This window comes from Pogona vitticeps, chromosome 6 (assembly GCF_051106095.1).
Source record: "Pogona vitticeps strain Pit_001003342236 chromosome 6, PviZW2.1, whole genome shotgun sequence".
NCBI lineage: Eukaryota > Metazoa > Chordata > Lepidosauria > Squamata > Agamidae > Pogona > Pogona vitticeps.
Window position 1 is genome coordinate 17,237,901 of NC_135788.1, and position 15,606 is coordinate 17,253,506.

Sequence of the window (15,606 nt, forward strand, 5' to 3'; positions counted from 1 at the left end):
ACAGGTTTAAAATTTGCTAAGCCACTTTGTGTTCCTACATTGGGAGACAGTCAAGCCATATAAAATAAATGAATCGTGACCCCTGGAGACTCTGGAATGGGTCTTAAATAGCAATGACTGGAAAAGTTACAAAAAGTAGCAGGTGTGGGTTTTGGGGGGGGGGCACAATGATTGACATCTCAAGCGGTCTGCAGAAGAAACGGAAAAGTATAACGTCAGACTGTTTTCAACTGCTTTTTCCCCTCCCGACAAGGCGACGGGCGCTTGCCTGTGGGAAGAAACGCAAAGCCACCAACGAGCGGCGGCTAAAGAAGTAAGGCGGCCGGCCGCGAGATCCCGGCCCAGGCCTCGCATTGTTTACGGGGAGGCTCCTAGCAACCGAAGGCCCTGCCGGCCGGTCTGTCCCCATGGCAACGGGGCCGCGCGTGTTCTCCGCGAAGGAAGCAGCAGCAGCATCAGCAGCCAGAAGTGGAGCGATAGCTGCGTGGATTACAGCCGCGGATACCGGGGCTGTTTTAGGCGGTAAAGGAACGAGGGGCTACGAAGAACCGGGTTTGTATTCTCATCTCCCTTCTGATTAGGGTGCCCGCGACCTGCCTTCCTCTGTTCAATAATAAATACTGTACTATGGAAACTCACTCCTCTCTGTAGAGTATTTTCCTTCTCTATTTGGAGCGGAGTTGGGGGGAAGTTACTTTTTCATATTACAATTCCCGAAATAGCCATGCTGGATCGGGGATATTGGAAACCGTCGTCCATAAAATAATGTTTTAAAATGATCATTGGTCTTCGTGCGTTATTGGGCGAGGGGAGTGAGATAAGAAGACAGCCACAAGGGGTGGGGGGAGGATTTGAGGGGACTCTGTCTGATATTAGGATTCTGATATTTATGGTGTTGGAATTTGGACCACCCGTAGTGCATAATTTCAACCTTATCTCCCCCAAACATGTGCTCAAAGTACACTTTGTATGGTATCATAGACAAGGTGTGGATTATTATTATTATTATTATTATTATTATTATTATTATTATTATTATTATTATTATTATTATTATTATTATTATTATTATTATTATTATTATTATTATTATTATTATTATTAGTCAATCAAAACTATAACAACATTGCCTGGTATTATATAATATTATAATAGATAAGTACAAGTTTTAACCAAAAACCTAAGTATCTGTTGAACATCAGCACAGTATGTATGCTGTTCCTAATATTGCCGTTTTTTGTTATAAATTTTTCTTGAACTTGTTATCCTTTATGTTGTAAGCCTCCTAGAGTGGTCGAAATGACTAGATAGGCAGGGTATGTATAAATAAATAAATAAATAAATAAATAAATAAATAAATAAATAAATAAATAAATAAATAAATAAATAAATAAATAAATAAATAAATAAATAAATAAATAAATAAATAAATAAATAAATAATTTTGTACCTCTGATTTCTGAGATCTGCAACTGTTTACAGTACTGTGTGAAATTTCTTGATATTGCTCCCAAAGCAGCACCATCATCATTATACAGTGGGATAAAATCTCTGTCTCTGAAGAAATGCTAGTACTGTATGCTACTACAACAGTATCAGTCAGTAATGTTGCACTAACAGCAATCTTGCTGATTCTATAAGGAGGCGTGCTGGAAGCTTGACTGGGATAACGAAGGGGAGAGGAGGGTTGTAGATGATAGCAATAGCCTTTTATGAGTTCTTTTTAAGAATAACTAGGAAGAGCAGATGTCAAAGAAAGCAGGCTCTCTCTATATTTAATAATGGCAAAGAAAAGGAAATTTGGCAAGATATAGCTTCTAGAAGTAGAGTGAGGGCTTATCCACAGCGAGGCAAAAGTTTCTGGTTCAGCACTATTCCTTTCTGTTATTTTTTCCACTGGTCAGATGGTGCAAGGCTGAATTTGATCAGATCAGTGACATGTCCCCTGAATTTTGTGCTTTTTTCGGTGGTTATTCTTTCTGGAAGGGTGGTAAAACTGAACCAGGCTTTGTTTCAGGAGGCATAGCTTAGCACTTGCAGCACTTCCTGTGCAGAATTCATTTCCATCTCAGGGATTTCCAGTCAGAGGCACTTAACTAACCTTCTAATTGACTTTTAAAAAGAAGGGGAAAATCCAGAGGCAAAGGAAGGAATTTGTAAGGATTTCTTTCCTGGGAAGCCTAGAGAAGCAGTCTTCAAGGATTTGGCTTTTGCAATGCAGTGTAGTTGGCAGTATCAATAAGCCCCAGTCCTTTTGGGGATGAACTAGGCCTATTTGGGCTAATTCACTGCAGTACTTTGACCAGTCTGGAAAATCCCTAAAATAAATGATGTAATTACCAGGGAAGTAGCTAGCATCTTTAACAAACTTTATTTGGATATAGGCCACTTCTGCCATTCAAGCAATGGATTTATACATACACTAATGCTGGCAGACTAGTTAGACACATCTATTTGCGCCTTGTACAAGAATCATGGATGAACAGTGACTTCAGCATTTATAAAGGTAAAGGTTCCCCTTGATAATTTGTTCAGTCGTGTCCGACTGTAGTTGCATGGGAGATGTTTGTCGGGCAAACAGATCAGAATCTATTGACAGCTTCAGTAGGTAAATGTGACAGTATCTTAAATTTATTTCCTTTTAAGTACATCAGGGTTCATGTTTCACTAATGTGGAGTACAACATATACTGGATTAAATCTGTTGGTCTCAGTTAGTGTAGACCCACTGAATCTTAAGCCAGCCATTATGTGCATCTATTTATTCAGTAGCCCAAATCCTGTTGCTTAGTGCAGTATGTTGCATTAGGGTAGGCTAATTAAATCAATGAGGATTTAATAAATTGAATCCTTCATAAGTTCAAATGATTCAAATGGACCTACTTTAATGGTGACTTGCTATGCTAAACTACTATGCAGTAGGAATAGTTGGAGGAATTGACTCACTAAATCCCCATTGATTCAATGAGCCTCTTTTAGTTCAACTTACTGTGCTACTCTACTTTGCTACACAGCTTGCTATGCTAAAGTCAGTTCCAGTTAGAGTAAGTCCACTTGAATCAGTGGAACTTACAGAGGAGACTTACCAAGTTACAATTGCTTCAGTGGCTGTACTCGAGGGTGATTTGCTAATTAGAATGTTTTGTCTATTCATAGAATTATAGAATCATAGAATAGTGAAGTTGGAAGGTGCCTATAAGGCTATCAAATCCAACCCCCTGCTCAATGCAGGAATACAAATCAAAGGATTTCTGCCAGGTAGATGTCAAAGTTTTTCTGTTCTTTGTTTATATTATATTATTTTATTTATTTTGTTTTGCTTTGTCATATTTTTATTGGGCTAATTCACTGCAGGATAGTGCTGTGCACTAATGGAACAGTATACTGTATTAAATTAATTAAATAATTATGTAAGCAACAGGATTTTGGCTAGTGTGTCTACATCTGGTAGTAACAACTGGATTTAGTTCACTGTTTATACGTACTATGTACTGTATATGTAACTCATGTATAAAGTACATTTATATATAATAGATATTGTTTGGGATTGTAATGTTTGAGTGTTGTTGTTGTTTCCCAATTTCTGAAGGTACACAACTCTGGGATGAGCTTATGCCATGGGAGTGGCATTGACAAGAGCAGCTCAGTGGACAGCTGCTGGTTCTGGGACTGGGACATTAGAGATTACACCACTGAATGAATCTCTCTTGAATGAAATCATTAAATTTACAGAAAGCTTTAGCAGCAGACATCCTCAAGAAGCTGACTTTGTCTTTAGGGAGCCACTTGAATGGCAGACAAAACTAGAACCTTCAGCATTTGAAGCAGGCTATGACGTCCGGTAAGACTGAGGTCAGATAAACTGAATTTGAAACGTAACTAAATGTGAAACTCACTTAAATAAAGTGTTGATTAGAATCAGAATTATTTTATCTTCTTCTGGGCTAAATACAATGTTAGTCCTATCTGGAGGTGACCTGTTGAAATTTGTGAGATTTAAATACTTGTGACTAGCATATTTCTTTCCATTTAGTGGAGTTTACTCTAGATGGGATCAACATTAGATCTTTTGTATAAGTATGCATTTTATGTATATGTATACATTTTATTCTGCCCATTTTCTGTAGAAGATTAGGATGTGATTTGTTGTTGTTTTTTGTTTACCTGAGGATTCTTAAAAAATTTCCCCCCCAAAAATGGGTAGGAAAACTACAGCCCCAAAGTTGTAGTTTTCCTACCCATTGCACTATATATAGGGAACCCTCAAAGAACTAAACTTCCCACAATAATCTGAGGCTACCAAGAAGCAGGAAATAAGACCCAGACAGATTACTATTGTGCTCAGTTGGGCAGTGCAGTGGCAGAGGGGAGGAGGAGGCCTGGAGCATGTAAGGGCAGGCTTACGAAGGGCTGCACATGGTGGGACACCCACAAAGGGGGGGATTTCTGTGTAGGTCAGCTACACCAGGCCCCCCCAACCCCCGGGCTGCAGACCGATCCCAGTCCGTGCCCTTGGCAGGACCAGGCTGTGGAGACAGATCTCCCACCCCCCCTCACACACAGACGCCTGCCCAGACACCCCCCATGCATGCACAGATGCACACACACACACACACACACACCCATGCATGCACGGACACCCCCCACATGCACACATGGATGTCCCCATGCACAAATGCCTCCCACACATGCACAAACACCCCCCGCAGCCCGCCCCCCACATGCTAAACCAGTCCGTGGTGTCAAAAAGGTTGGGGACCACTGAGCTACACAGAAAGGCCCCTTCATTTAGAGATGGATCCAAACTGAACAAACCATGAACTGTTTTTTTGTTTGTTTGTTTGTTTGCTTTTAATTTGGCATAGTTCATGGTTTGTGGACATTGACGAACCATGAACCGTCACTAACTGCCATTGTGCTGGTTCGTTCCCATCTCTAATCCTAATCCTGTGGTGCTTTACTTATCTTTGACTTCATTTGTGACAGAAGTAATCCAGTGGTGCTCCTGGAGTGGAAGGAGGTTCAGTTGACAGGGTGCTGTTGTTGCCCTCGGGAAGCCTGAATGTTGATGGTCCTCACATTCTTTGGAGAGGCATCTTCTTTACTGCCTGACTAATTAATTATAGTCATTTATTAACACTATCTGGAGAATTTTGGCAGCTTATAAAGCCTGCTTTGCCTCCGGGCTAATATTTTCCCAGATCAGAAAGAAAGGTATTGATTGATTTTAAGCCTCTGCCATGTCCTCTAAAAGTTGGCGTGAAGGGTGGACACAAGCCTTCATCTCATCATGGACCTCTTTTCTACTATTCAGATCTCAATTTCAAATATCTCTGGCAAAGTCTTCAAGTTTTATGTATGTTTTATTCCAGATGATTTTTAACAGTGTTTTCATAGCTGCAGCCTATTCAAAAATTTTTCCAGTTATTATTTCTTGCTTATTAAGGTCTTATTTTATTCTTCCAGTGAAAAATCTGTCCAGTCTCAAGAAACAGACAAAGATGGGCAGCCACTGCTCATGCTCAGAGGATCAACAATCAGTGTTCGCAGTTTTGGGCAGTTGTCCCGTTTACTGTATGTGGCTGCAGAAAAAAGGCTAAAAGAAACACAGGCATGCCTTGAAGGTATTTAGGACTTCTCTGTCTGTATTAGGGGTGGAACTTTTTGTTTTTAATTTTCAGGTTATCCCAAAAGAGAGCCTTTTAAATAAAGGATCTATATTAATAAAAGAGAGATACATGGATTTTTTTTCATACTTCCCTTTTGTTAATATTTTCCTTCATTTTTTAATCTGTCAAACCCACCAGGAAGTGTGTTAGTGCCTAGTGTTTTGCGGGTTGCTGTGAGCAGCCAATCAGAGCGTCTGGCGGGGGGGGGGATTGGAAATTAAGAATTCAAAAATAGCCTGGATTCCTTGGAACCCTGATATTCATTTACTATCTCTGAAGGTGGCTGCCTTTGCCCCACCCGGTCCTTGCCACTGCTGTAGCATCAGTGCTGGACGAGAGTCTGCATGTGGTACCACAGTGTTGTCCTGCTGATGCAGAGAAATGGAGATTTTCTTTGGCGCCGGAGCCAAAGTGACTGGCAGCAGCATCTGGTTTTGAGAAGCAGAGCAGCCCATGAGTCAAAATTAACACGCCTCATCCCATAGCAGCTTGTCACAGAGCAGGAAAAGAGACAGAGGCGGCAAAGCTGGCAGCATGTGGCTGTTGGACCTGGCTTAGCTCCCTTCATTATTTGCTATTGTGGCCACAGCAGCCACCAATCATTCTGGTAAAAACTCCCGGCAGGCTGGCAAGCAAGCAGACTTGCTGGCTTTCTTCCTGTCGTAAGACTGGGCAGTGCTTCAGGGTAAGTTAAGTGAGCCTTGGAGACTCTTTGTGTATCTTTCTTGGGAGAAAAGGGTTTGGGCTGGTTTTCTGGCATAGAGATGAACACATTAAAAGGCGAGAAAGGGGATGGGGTCGGAATGTTGAGAAGTCAGCTTGAGAGGAGCTTGGCTTATCTACGTGTTCTTGAGCCTTCCAAGAGCTATCACTGGTTGTAACTGGGCAGAGTGCCATGCTAGAAGGACTCATGGACTTCATCCATCAGAGAAGACCAGCTCCTGGTATGTTGGGGAGGCTCTGTGCCAGGGCATAGAGTTGTGGCATTTCACAGATCATAGAAGGAAGGGGTCAGCTGGGGAAGGAATCCAAAATCCAAAAAACTCTGAGATGTGCCAGGCAAATACTTTTAGGAGTCAAGAGCGGAGGGGTAAAGTGGTCTCTGCCTTTTATTCTTTTAACTCTGAGAGAACATGTTTGGGGGTGAAGGTGTTAGAAATGGAAGAGCCATTCCTTTCCATGTGAAATGAAAAGAGCCATAAATGGAAGACACAAAAATGAATGAGGCCTTCCTCAAAATAACCCAAAATAAATTGAATTTGAAAGTCTCATTTCTCCCGCATGCCCTTGCTCTGTATAACATGGAGCTTCCAAATTATATAAGGAGACAACGTTTCCCCCACAACTCTGTGCTGTGAAATGTTCTGGCTTTTCTGCTGCTATAATAGTTACCTCAAAAGAAGAATTTTTTGGTCCTGTACCACGTCCTTTGGGGAACCCTAAGGGGAGGTGGTTTATTTTGATCCAGTATCAGAAACAGTATGTTAAAATTGAATGGTCCCTAGAGATAATTAGAATTTTACTACATTCCAATTTATAAATAGTTACTTTCAGGTAGAGCTGAGCCCATTGATTTCCTAACATGTGCTCATATGAATTACTTATAGCCAACAGAGACCCTATTGTGAAAATTCTCGGCCCTGGATATGGGACAATCGAAGGAGAGGATCTCTCCATGCTTCGTTTACTCGACAAAGTTAAAAAAGATGATGCTTCTGATAATGAAATGAAAATGAAAATTTCCCTGCTTCTCCAGCAACTTGATATGCAACTACTCAACAGCTCCTTAAAGCAGATTTCACAGTGAGTAGCGTTTAGAAATTGCATCCATTTTATCAGCCTAAGCCTTCCCAGAGTACCATCATACTTCTTAGTTTTATTAGTTTCACTTTGGAAACCCAAAATGCAGAACCAAAAGGTATGGAAATGTTTGTAATCTTTTTCATAATATTAAGGAAAGTTTTCTATACTATTTCTATAGTCTTATCTATCATTTTGCTAGCATTTGATCTTAAGATCAGTCAACTTATCTTCACTTTCTCAAGGCAGAAACATATATGATCTGTCATATGATTTGAAAGCTTATTTTAGTTTGGATGATTCAGACAGACTTCTGCTTTCAGGAAGGGCATACCCTGCTGAAGTCCTTAAAACCAATCACAAAACAAAGCAGACCAAATTTGCAAGAAGCTTCTGCTGTGACACTTACAGACAGTCACAGTCAGCTCTTAAGGATGTTATTTTCCTAACTGCAAGTGTTCTATGACATTGGCTTCTGCTCTGAGAGTGTAGGAATCTCAGGCGCACATCAGAGGCTAATGAATCACACAGGTAATAAGTCTGGTCAGTTTGTAGAATTTTGTTTTTCTGAAACATGGGGCTGATTGAAAGAAAAGGGAATGCGCAAACAAAGAAAGAAAAACAAACCAATGTTTCCTTTTGTTTCTTTCCTATTAAATGTGTGAATAATATCTTCTGAGTTACTGGAATGTACCTAACTTATTCTAATTACAGAGAAGTGAGGTTAACCCCAGCTGCTGTGAAAAATGAAATAGAACTGCTTAAACGTTTCTCTGGGACAACAGAAGATGCTGTCCTTGATTCATTGGAATACACATCAGGTGCAAATTCTACTTTTTATTCTTACTATGTTTTCGAATTTCAACAGGCAAGAGCAAGCAACCCTAATCTTTTTGGGGCCATGAACATATTTTTAAATCTCAAACTGTCATAGATATCTCCACAAAATGGGCGCTACACACATACATGTGCATAACTGGACCCTACAAAGGGGAGAAAAATGCATCTTGGACTACCAAGAAGGCCAACTGGAGAGGCTCAGAGACAAATAACCCCCCTCCCCTGAAAACTAATATCATAGAGGGGTAATTTTGGGCCCAAATGCACTAACATATATAGCGAGCCAATTTATTCTACATATCATGTCTAAGTGAAATAAATCCCTCAAAATTATTTTATTCCCTGTGGGGAAAATTTATGCTGTTATGCTGTTACAATGTATATGTCTGTGGCAGTAGCAAATGTATATCTATGACAATGGCAGGCCTCATGCTAAAACTGCAAGTCACTAGTTTCCAGTAATGGATAAATCATTGACCTGCTGTCTATTGTCTCTGGATAATGTAGTTAAAGTGTTCGTGTATTCAGGAACTTGTCTGTGTATTTGGATGGTATCTGTGTCTGTTTACTGTTGACTGTTTGCCAGCCTGTCTGTTTACCAACCACTGTGTTTACTGATGCCTTTGTATTCAAGGAAATTAGCTGTCTCTGTTTACTAGCACTCTGGTTATTCTGGCTGTGTATTCAGGAAATTAGTTACCTCTGTATTGATTAACTAGAGCAAATGTAGTAGGGGGATACAATAAAAGAAGAGGCGGGGGAACGAGAGATTTTCGGCCTCTGAACAGCTGCCATACACTCGAGTGTCCCGTCTTTGCTTTTCCCCCCTTGCTGGTCAAGGAGAAAGATCCCTGCCCTGAGGCTTCATCTGCAAGACCCCTACTTCCCCTCATCTTGCAGATCCCGACAATTCCCCAGTTAGATTATCCACAAAATGTTTTCTCCCAATTGTCACCCAAACCCATTGCTTTTCCATTTGTTCTTATTTTGCTTTCCCCCCTGCTGCCAGGGAAGTTATAACACTTCATATACCCTGCCCAAATGTTCTCTTCCTGCCAGAGGTGGATGCACAGTGTTGTACAAACTCCATAGGTACACCCCACATCTCCCTTTGTTGCTTCTCCTGATTTCCTATTGCAACTCTATGGCTTTCTTTTCACCTCACTGGACTCCATCTGCCTCCATCACCTAACACCCATGTTTTGTTTGGTCCCTTTTCCATTCCCACTCCCACTTGCTGCTCCCATGGTTTATGAGCCCTCACCACCTTCCATTGTTTTCCTGTCTATCCTTAGAAGCCCTGTTAATTCCAAACCCCTCCACTGTGCTCCCTGTTGTTTAGTTGCTGTGTAACCTTCATGGCCACAGCGACATTCTTGTGCCACCAGGAAGTGCTTTCCTTGTTTTCTTCTGGAGGAGCAGAGTGCTGTGTCAAGTGCTGTCCTGGGTCAGACTCTAACTGTCCTACTGTCTTCATTTTCTTAGAGTGAGCAGGTTAAGACATCAGGGCAGGAGCAGAAAAAGAAGAGATGGATCTCTGTGGTCCATTGAGATCACATCTCGAAAATGTGGCCTGATACGTACAGATCGCTTACATGAGTTTCACGGTCTGACTGTTTGCTACTAGCCCAGGTTGAAGATGTTTTTATAGCCGTAAACAACTTGGGACCTGTTATGGAAGGATATGGAAGGATTGCTTCCTTCCATATCAATCAATTTGTTCCTTATGGTCATCTGGAGGGGCCCTCCTGGTGGCGCCTCCTGTTCCTGAGTTCTTCTCCTCAATCCTCTGGAACAGAACCTTTAGCATCTTGGCACCCACTACATAGAATGGCCTTGAGTTGAAAAGCTTATCATGTTTCATTTCAGATACATTTTAGAAATATATCCATTTATGTATATCTTACCTGTGTAGTCTATCAGATATCTGTTTTGTAGGTTACATAAACACTGGTCCAAATCTTCTTGTGTAGTTACATTGGTGTAATGCTAATTCCATAACTTTTGGAGGTGTATTGCCTCAAGCAGCATAGTCGATAGAGACATGTGTTGTATGCTGAGTTGACTGACACAGCATTTAACCGATAATGTCTACACTGATTTCATCTTTGATATAAGTTAAGGGTTTTCCTTCTACTAATGAGTTGTGCCACCTATGCAACAGATAATGCCTACAGATGTTTCTTAACTTATGGCAATTCATCTCTAAATGAATTGTCTTTGGCACAACTGTGCGGCAGGATTTTCGCCACTGATAAACAAATTAGCACACACATAGTCGGGTGGCTTGTTAGTACTCATTAAACAGGAACATGTCTACATATCACTTGTGTTCGCTCTGAAATGATTAGATGGTATGTTTGTCTTAATATTTCCTGTTTTAGCCATGTTCTTAATAGAGCTGGAATAACACATTGCTGTTGACTGATTGCAGACTATGAATTTGCTAATGGATGCCGTGCCCCACCTTGGAGACAGGTCCACGGGGAGATTTGCTATTTGACCATTAAACCACGTGACACAGATGCTATGTATGTCACGTGCAGCACAGCAGGAGTATTTTTAAATGGAGTAAGTTATAATTGTATTCAAGGGCAAACAGTGGTGAAAATCATAACTTGTTTCTAATACGTGTAAATAGTTTATGTATAAATACAGCCTGTTTGCATCCCAGCTGGTTAACTGAAAGCAATAACTTAGATCAGAGGTGCAAAGGCTTATTAGGAGGAGACTGGATCTTAACTTCCAGGCCCTCTGAGAGCTCAGATGAGGCCTGGACCATGTCACATTGTGAGGCTGCCTCATGTGGGGAAAAGAGTTAAAAAAAATTATAATGTAAACCTACGAATGGGATTTGAAAGAATTATGCATAGAATTCATGACTGTGACTATCGTGCATTCTTGACTGAGATGAGGCCTCCCTCTGAAGCAGGGCCAGGACACATAGCCCTGCTGGCCCTTCTTGTAGGGCCTTTCTGCCTAAAACCTTCTGTAGGTTAGGTAATGTCACTGGGTATCATCAGGTTCCTGGCTGAAATGCTGATTGGGGGAGCTAGACTTAGCTGGTGAAACTGGTTTTAGTTTGGCTGGTGGAGCTGCTTTTGGGGTTTTTTCCTAAGTACTATATGCAATGAACCCAGTTCCACAATGTAGGTGCTGATTTATCCCTTCACACAGGATGAAAAAGTACTTTATTAAGAGAGAGGCTTTGTGGTTTGCTTATTTAGACATATATATTTCCCAAATTATACAGAATGTGTATTTGCGAAGGCTTCAGTGGCTGGGATCTAATGGTTGTTGTGGGTTTTTCGGGCTCTTAGGCCGTGTTCTGAAGGTTGTTCTTCCTAATGTTTCGCCAGTCTCTGTGGCCGGCATCTTCAGAGGACAGCACAGAGTGCCAGCCACAGAGACTGATGAAACATTAGGAAGAACAACCTTCAAAACATGGCCTAAGAACCCGAAAAACCCACAACAACCATATACAGAAAGTGTTTAGTTCTGTTCTGTATACCTGATGATCTCCCTTCTCAATCACTCTAGATTTTCAGTCTGTCTGACATTGTTTCCATCTTTGGAAAATATTAATTCATATTACAGTTGTTTCTTACAAATGGCCTATTTCACCTATGAAATCCTTCCTTCCTTCCTCCACTAGCAATGTCTTTAATGTAGTTTACAAGTATTTTAAAAAAATTAAAGTCAGATTTTATGATAAAAACAAATAAATGAGCTGAAATTATATCAGAATGTTAAAATATTGGAATGTTAAGACCTAGCAATAAAAATAGTAAAAGCAAAGATAAAATACGTAAAGTTAAAAATTTAAAAATATTTGCTCCTTATACTATTTTGTTGATCAAGGTTATTTGTAGTCCAGTTTATGAATCTGAAAATAAATTATTCTCCACAATTGCAATAATGATGATATTGCACTGTATCAGCATTATATACTGGTGAAATAATGTAAGGCTTCATGATTTTAAGAAAGAAGTACAATTTATGTTGTGAATAAAACACTGCTGGAAGAAGCAAGCTATATAATTTTAAGCCTGTATTTAATGGCCACTGTTTATGCAATGTTTTATTCCTGTACATTTTGTTTTTCAATTCCCTCTGGCGCTACTGATTACTAATCCCCTCTCACAACAGTTCATCTGGAGGTTAAAATCTCTTGTACCTTGGGTCGGGGAGTACATGTATACATGTGTTAATCAACTTATCTTTTTGAGGATGTAAGTGTTATTTCACATTTTCAAAATGATCACTGTTCAGGTCATCACCAGTTTTTATACCTTTTGCATTTCATTTTCCTATCTCCTCCTCCTATTTTAGCATCTGTCTAGATATCTGCTAATTTAGACCATCACTCTGATGAAGTGGGCTAAAGTCTACAAAAACATACTGGCTTTATGATTTTTGTTTTCATAAAACTTGTTAGTGTTTTGTCTGCCACTAGACTCTTTGTCCTTTTGCTGGACAAGTTACATGGCTAACCTTAACCTACACCTCTATTTCAACAATATGAACTAGGGGGGGAAATACCCTTGTGCACCATATTGGATTGGCAGTTGTGCCTGCCTTAAACATCAAGGTGAGTTTCAGAATCAGCTAGGCTAAAGTTTTGAAGTTGCCTGGGAGGTAGTCCCATTGAACTCAGCGAAGATCACTTTTGAGCAGAACTATACATTTGTGTTTCTGAAACATTAATGAAACATGTAGTATGCAAGAATATGCACGTCTGGGAAATAACATTACCTCTGATTTTCTTATAGGGACGAGAAAAAGAGAGGGATGAAATAAATTATGAGAGAAAGAGTGATATATATAAAGACCTTGTTTCCTTTTTAAGAGAAAGATCAGTAGTTTTTGTAGAAAATATGGCTAAACAGGTATGTATTTTCTTGAATCTGAATGCTGCTTCCCAATACGTGTCACACTATAAACAGCTTACAAAGTTGTGTAGCTTGGTTGTTGTATATAGCTGTGTCTCAATTTTAAGATGATTATTGTGCCCTTGATCTATTTAATTATGAACATGCTGCACAGGGAAGTTCTGCTTAATCCAGGGTAGTTGATTCATGTGTTGGAACATGTTTTAAGCAGTTATCTGTTTCTGTATGGGTGTTTCTAGAATACATAGGATTTGATTTATTGTTATAGTATAAAGGATTGCCATAAATATGGGATAAAAGCACAGTGTTCAAGAAGCAATCCTGTAAGTTATAAAAGAATTCTACTGGTGTTCATATAAAGTTTGTGTAACTGGCCATAGGTAATTGCAGCTAATTGATAAGATGCTAGGGCACATCTCAGTTGTACAATAGAGTGCATGATTTGGCATACAGCTAAGACACCTTGTCAATTAACTACAGTTAGCTGCAGTATGTTATGCAAACCTTAACATGAACATCAATATGATTCTGGTCAGTTCTTTTTTAAATTAACAGCTACTTAAAATGGCTCAGTCACCTGGTTTCCAACTGAGGAAGGTGTGAATAGACGAAAAGTACCATAATTTAAAGATTGTCTTACCCAAAAGATATGTGAAGGTTTATTGGAAAAGAAATTGCTAGAGTGTTGTCCAGTGAAGATGTTTAGTAACCTTAATATTTGCTCTGCTATTGAAAACCATATGTGATCCTGCAGCTTGAGTTTAAAATAGCTGGCATCCAGATTGCACTGGTGCCTGATTCCAAGATGACAGGTTCTTTTCCCCTGCCTTCCCTCTTTCTTGAAGCCCTCTGTACATGCCATCCATAAACAGGCTTCAAAGACAGTTGCAGTGGGAAGATACCCCCTCCTCCCAACAAAACCAGTTCTATCATCTGAAATACCCTCTTGGATCATGGCTATCCATTATATAACATAGATACTTTTCTTCCATTTTTGTGAGTAACTGAGCTAAAATGCTTCTGGGACCAGCATGAAATGTTATATTTTGTGTACCTGGTATTCTGTTAGTATATGCAGTTGGCTTTGGACTTTTGCCATGATCCTAAACCCATTTATTTTGAAGCTTTACTAATTTTAGGGGAACTTATTTCCCAGCAAGCTTAGGACTGCAGGAATTGGCAAAACCCTGCTGATCTTTCAGCCTCTTGCAGATGGTTTTCCCTTGAGCAGTAGTATAATTTTTAAAGCAGGAAAATATCATATTTTAATGGAAGAGGTCAACTGTCTTTGACAGTGCTTTAAATAATCAAAACCATTCCTCTTTTTAACTTCATTCCTTATGATTTAAATAAAAAAAGATTATTCTACATTTTACAAGAATTGTCTTTGATTTAAACATCAGACTTGAGTGGGGTCTTTCCAACTCAGAGAGCCATATGTTGTCAGTATGCTGCGGTAGCTCTGAATTCAAGTGTTATTGGCCATTCAGAATAAGAGCTACATTTTATTTCTTAGAATGAAGCTTGCTCAATTATTAATAATTAAAGGTACCATGTGGTTCTTACAATAAGCTATTGCACTCAGGTTTTCCCACAATTGCAGTTACTTCATTACAAGCAAGTTAGAAATTTGCTACACTTTGCAGAAGAGGAACAAGATGCTTTGCTTATGAGCAGTGAGCTTTGAGTTCCCATTTCCTTGTTAGTAATTTAATTTCCCCAAAAGTCTATGTTGGGAACATCGGTCAATCAGTATTAAAGGAGAAGCGGGAAGGGAAACATGTAATGTTGTCAGACAAAAGTTTGGGATATTTGTGTTAAGATACCTACCATAAGATAATTTGTAAGGTTAATTTTTTATTATGTAACTTGGATCTCCCTCAATAATAAGATTGTCAAAACTGTGCTTTCAATATTGAATCATAAGAGAGATCTGGAACCTTTATTTCAGCAAACATAAGATGGCTTCTCTACTAAACTGCTGGGTTTTAAACATAACAGAGGGGAGATTGTGGAGAATGCAAATTCTAACCTCTTCCTAGTTAGTCCATTTTGGATTGTATTGACTTTCAAATAATGGAAAGTCATAAAAATACTCAGTGAAGAGTTCTGCTGTAGTTAGTATACTTTGGATGTCCAGTGGCTATTAGTTTGCTTTCATATAGCTGCCTGTTGTGAAAGAGAATGCTGTAGTTCTGTCTTTTGTGTTGAACTCAGGGCTTATCTACATGGGTTCTTTTGGAGCAGCCTGGAGCAGGTTGCTTAAGATGAGGTAGAGGTGCTATCATTGCATGCAAATGGAATACACACCTGAAGCAACCCTGTTTGGCCTGCCTCTCTTAAGAAAACCACAAAAACAACAACAAAACTCTCTTTGTCTCCTCCTCTCTCCACCTTTCTGGGAAG

At 39.7% G+C, this 15,606-nt stretch overlaps 1 protein-coding gene across 4 annotated transcripts in view; it reads left to right on the top strand.

Moving 5' to 3' along the window:
• The first annotated feature begins 417 nt into the window (after positions 1 to 417).
• ODAD2 (outer dynein arm docking complex subunit 2) overlaps positions 418 to 15,606 on the top strand; it is an 85,701-nt gene continuing 70,512 nt past the window's right edge. For 3 of the 4 annotated variants that reach the window (XR_013537764.1, XM_073003022.2, XM_020801127.3), the window contains exons 1-7: positions 418 to 552; positions 3,589 to 3,840; positions 5,466 to 5,623; positions 7,276 to 7,471; positions 8,183 to 8,289; positions 10,743 to 10,879; positions 13,081 to 13,197. Coding sequence is in view for 3 of the 4 variants with exons in the window: in XM_073003022.2 (XP_072859123.2) it covers positions 3,617 to 3,840; positions 5,466 to 5,623; positions 7,276 to 7,471; positions 8,183 to 8,289; positions 10,743 to 10,879; positions 13,081 to 13,197 (939 nt within the window). In the remaining variant the exon portion in view is untranslated. Of the gene's footprint in view, positions 553 to 2,384; positions 2,507 to 3,588; positions 3,841 to 5,465; positions 5,624 to 7,275; positions 7,472 to 8,182; positions 8,290 to 10,742; positions 10,880 to 13,080; positions 13,198 to 15,606 lie in introns of those variants that run through there. The other variant, XM_078378616.1, reaches the window with a different exon arrangement.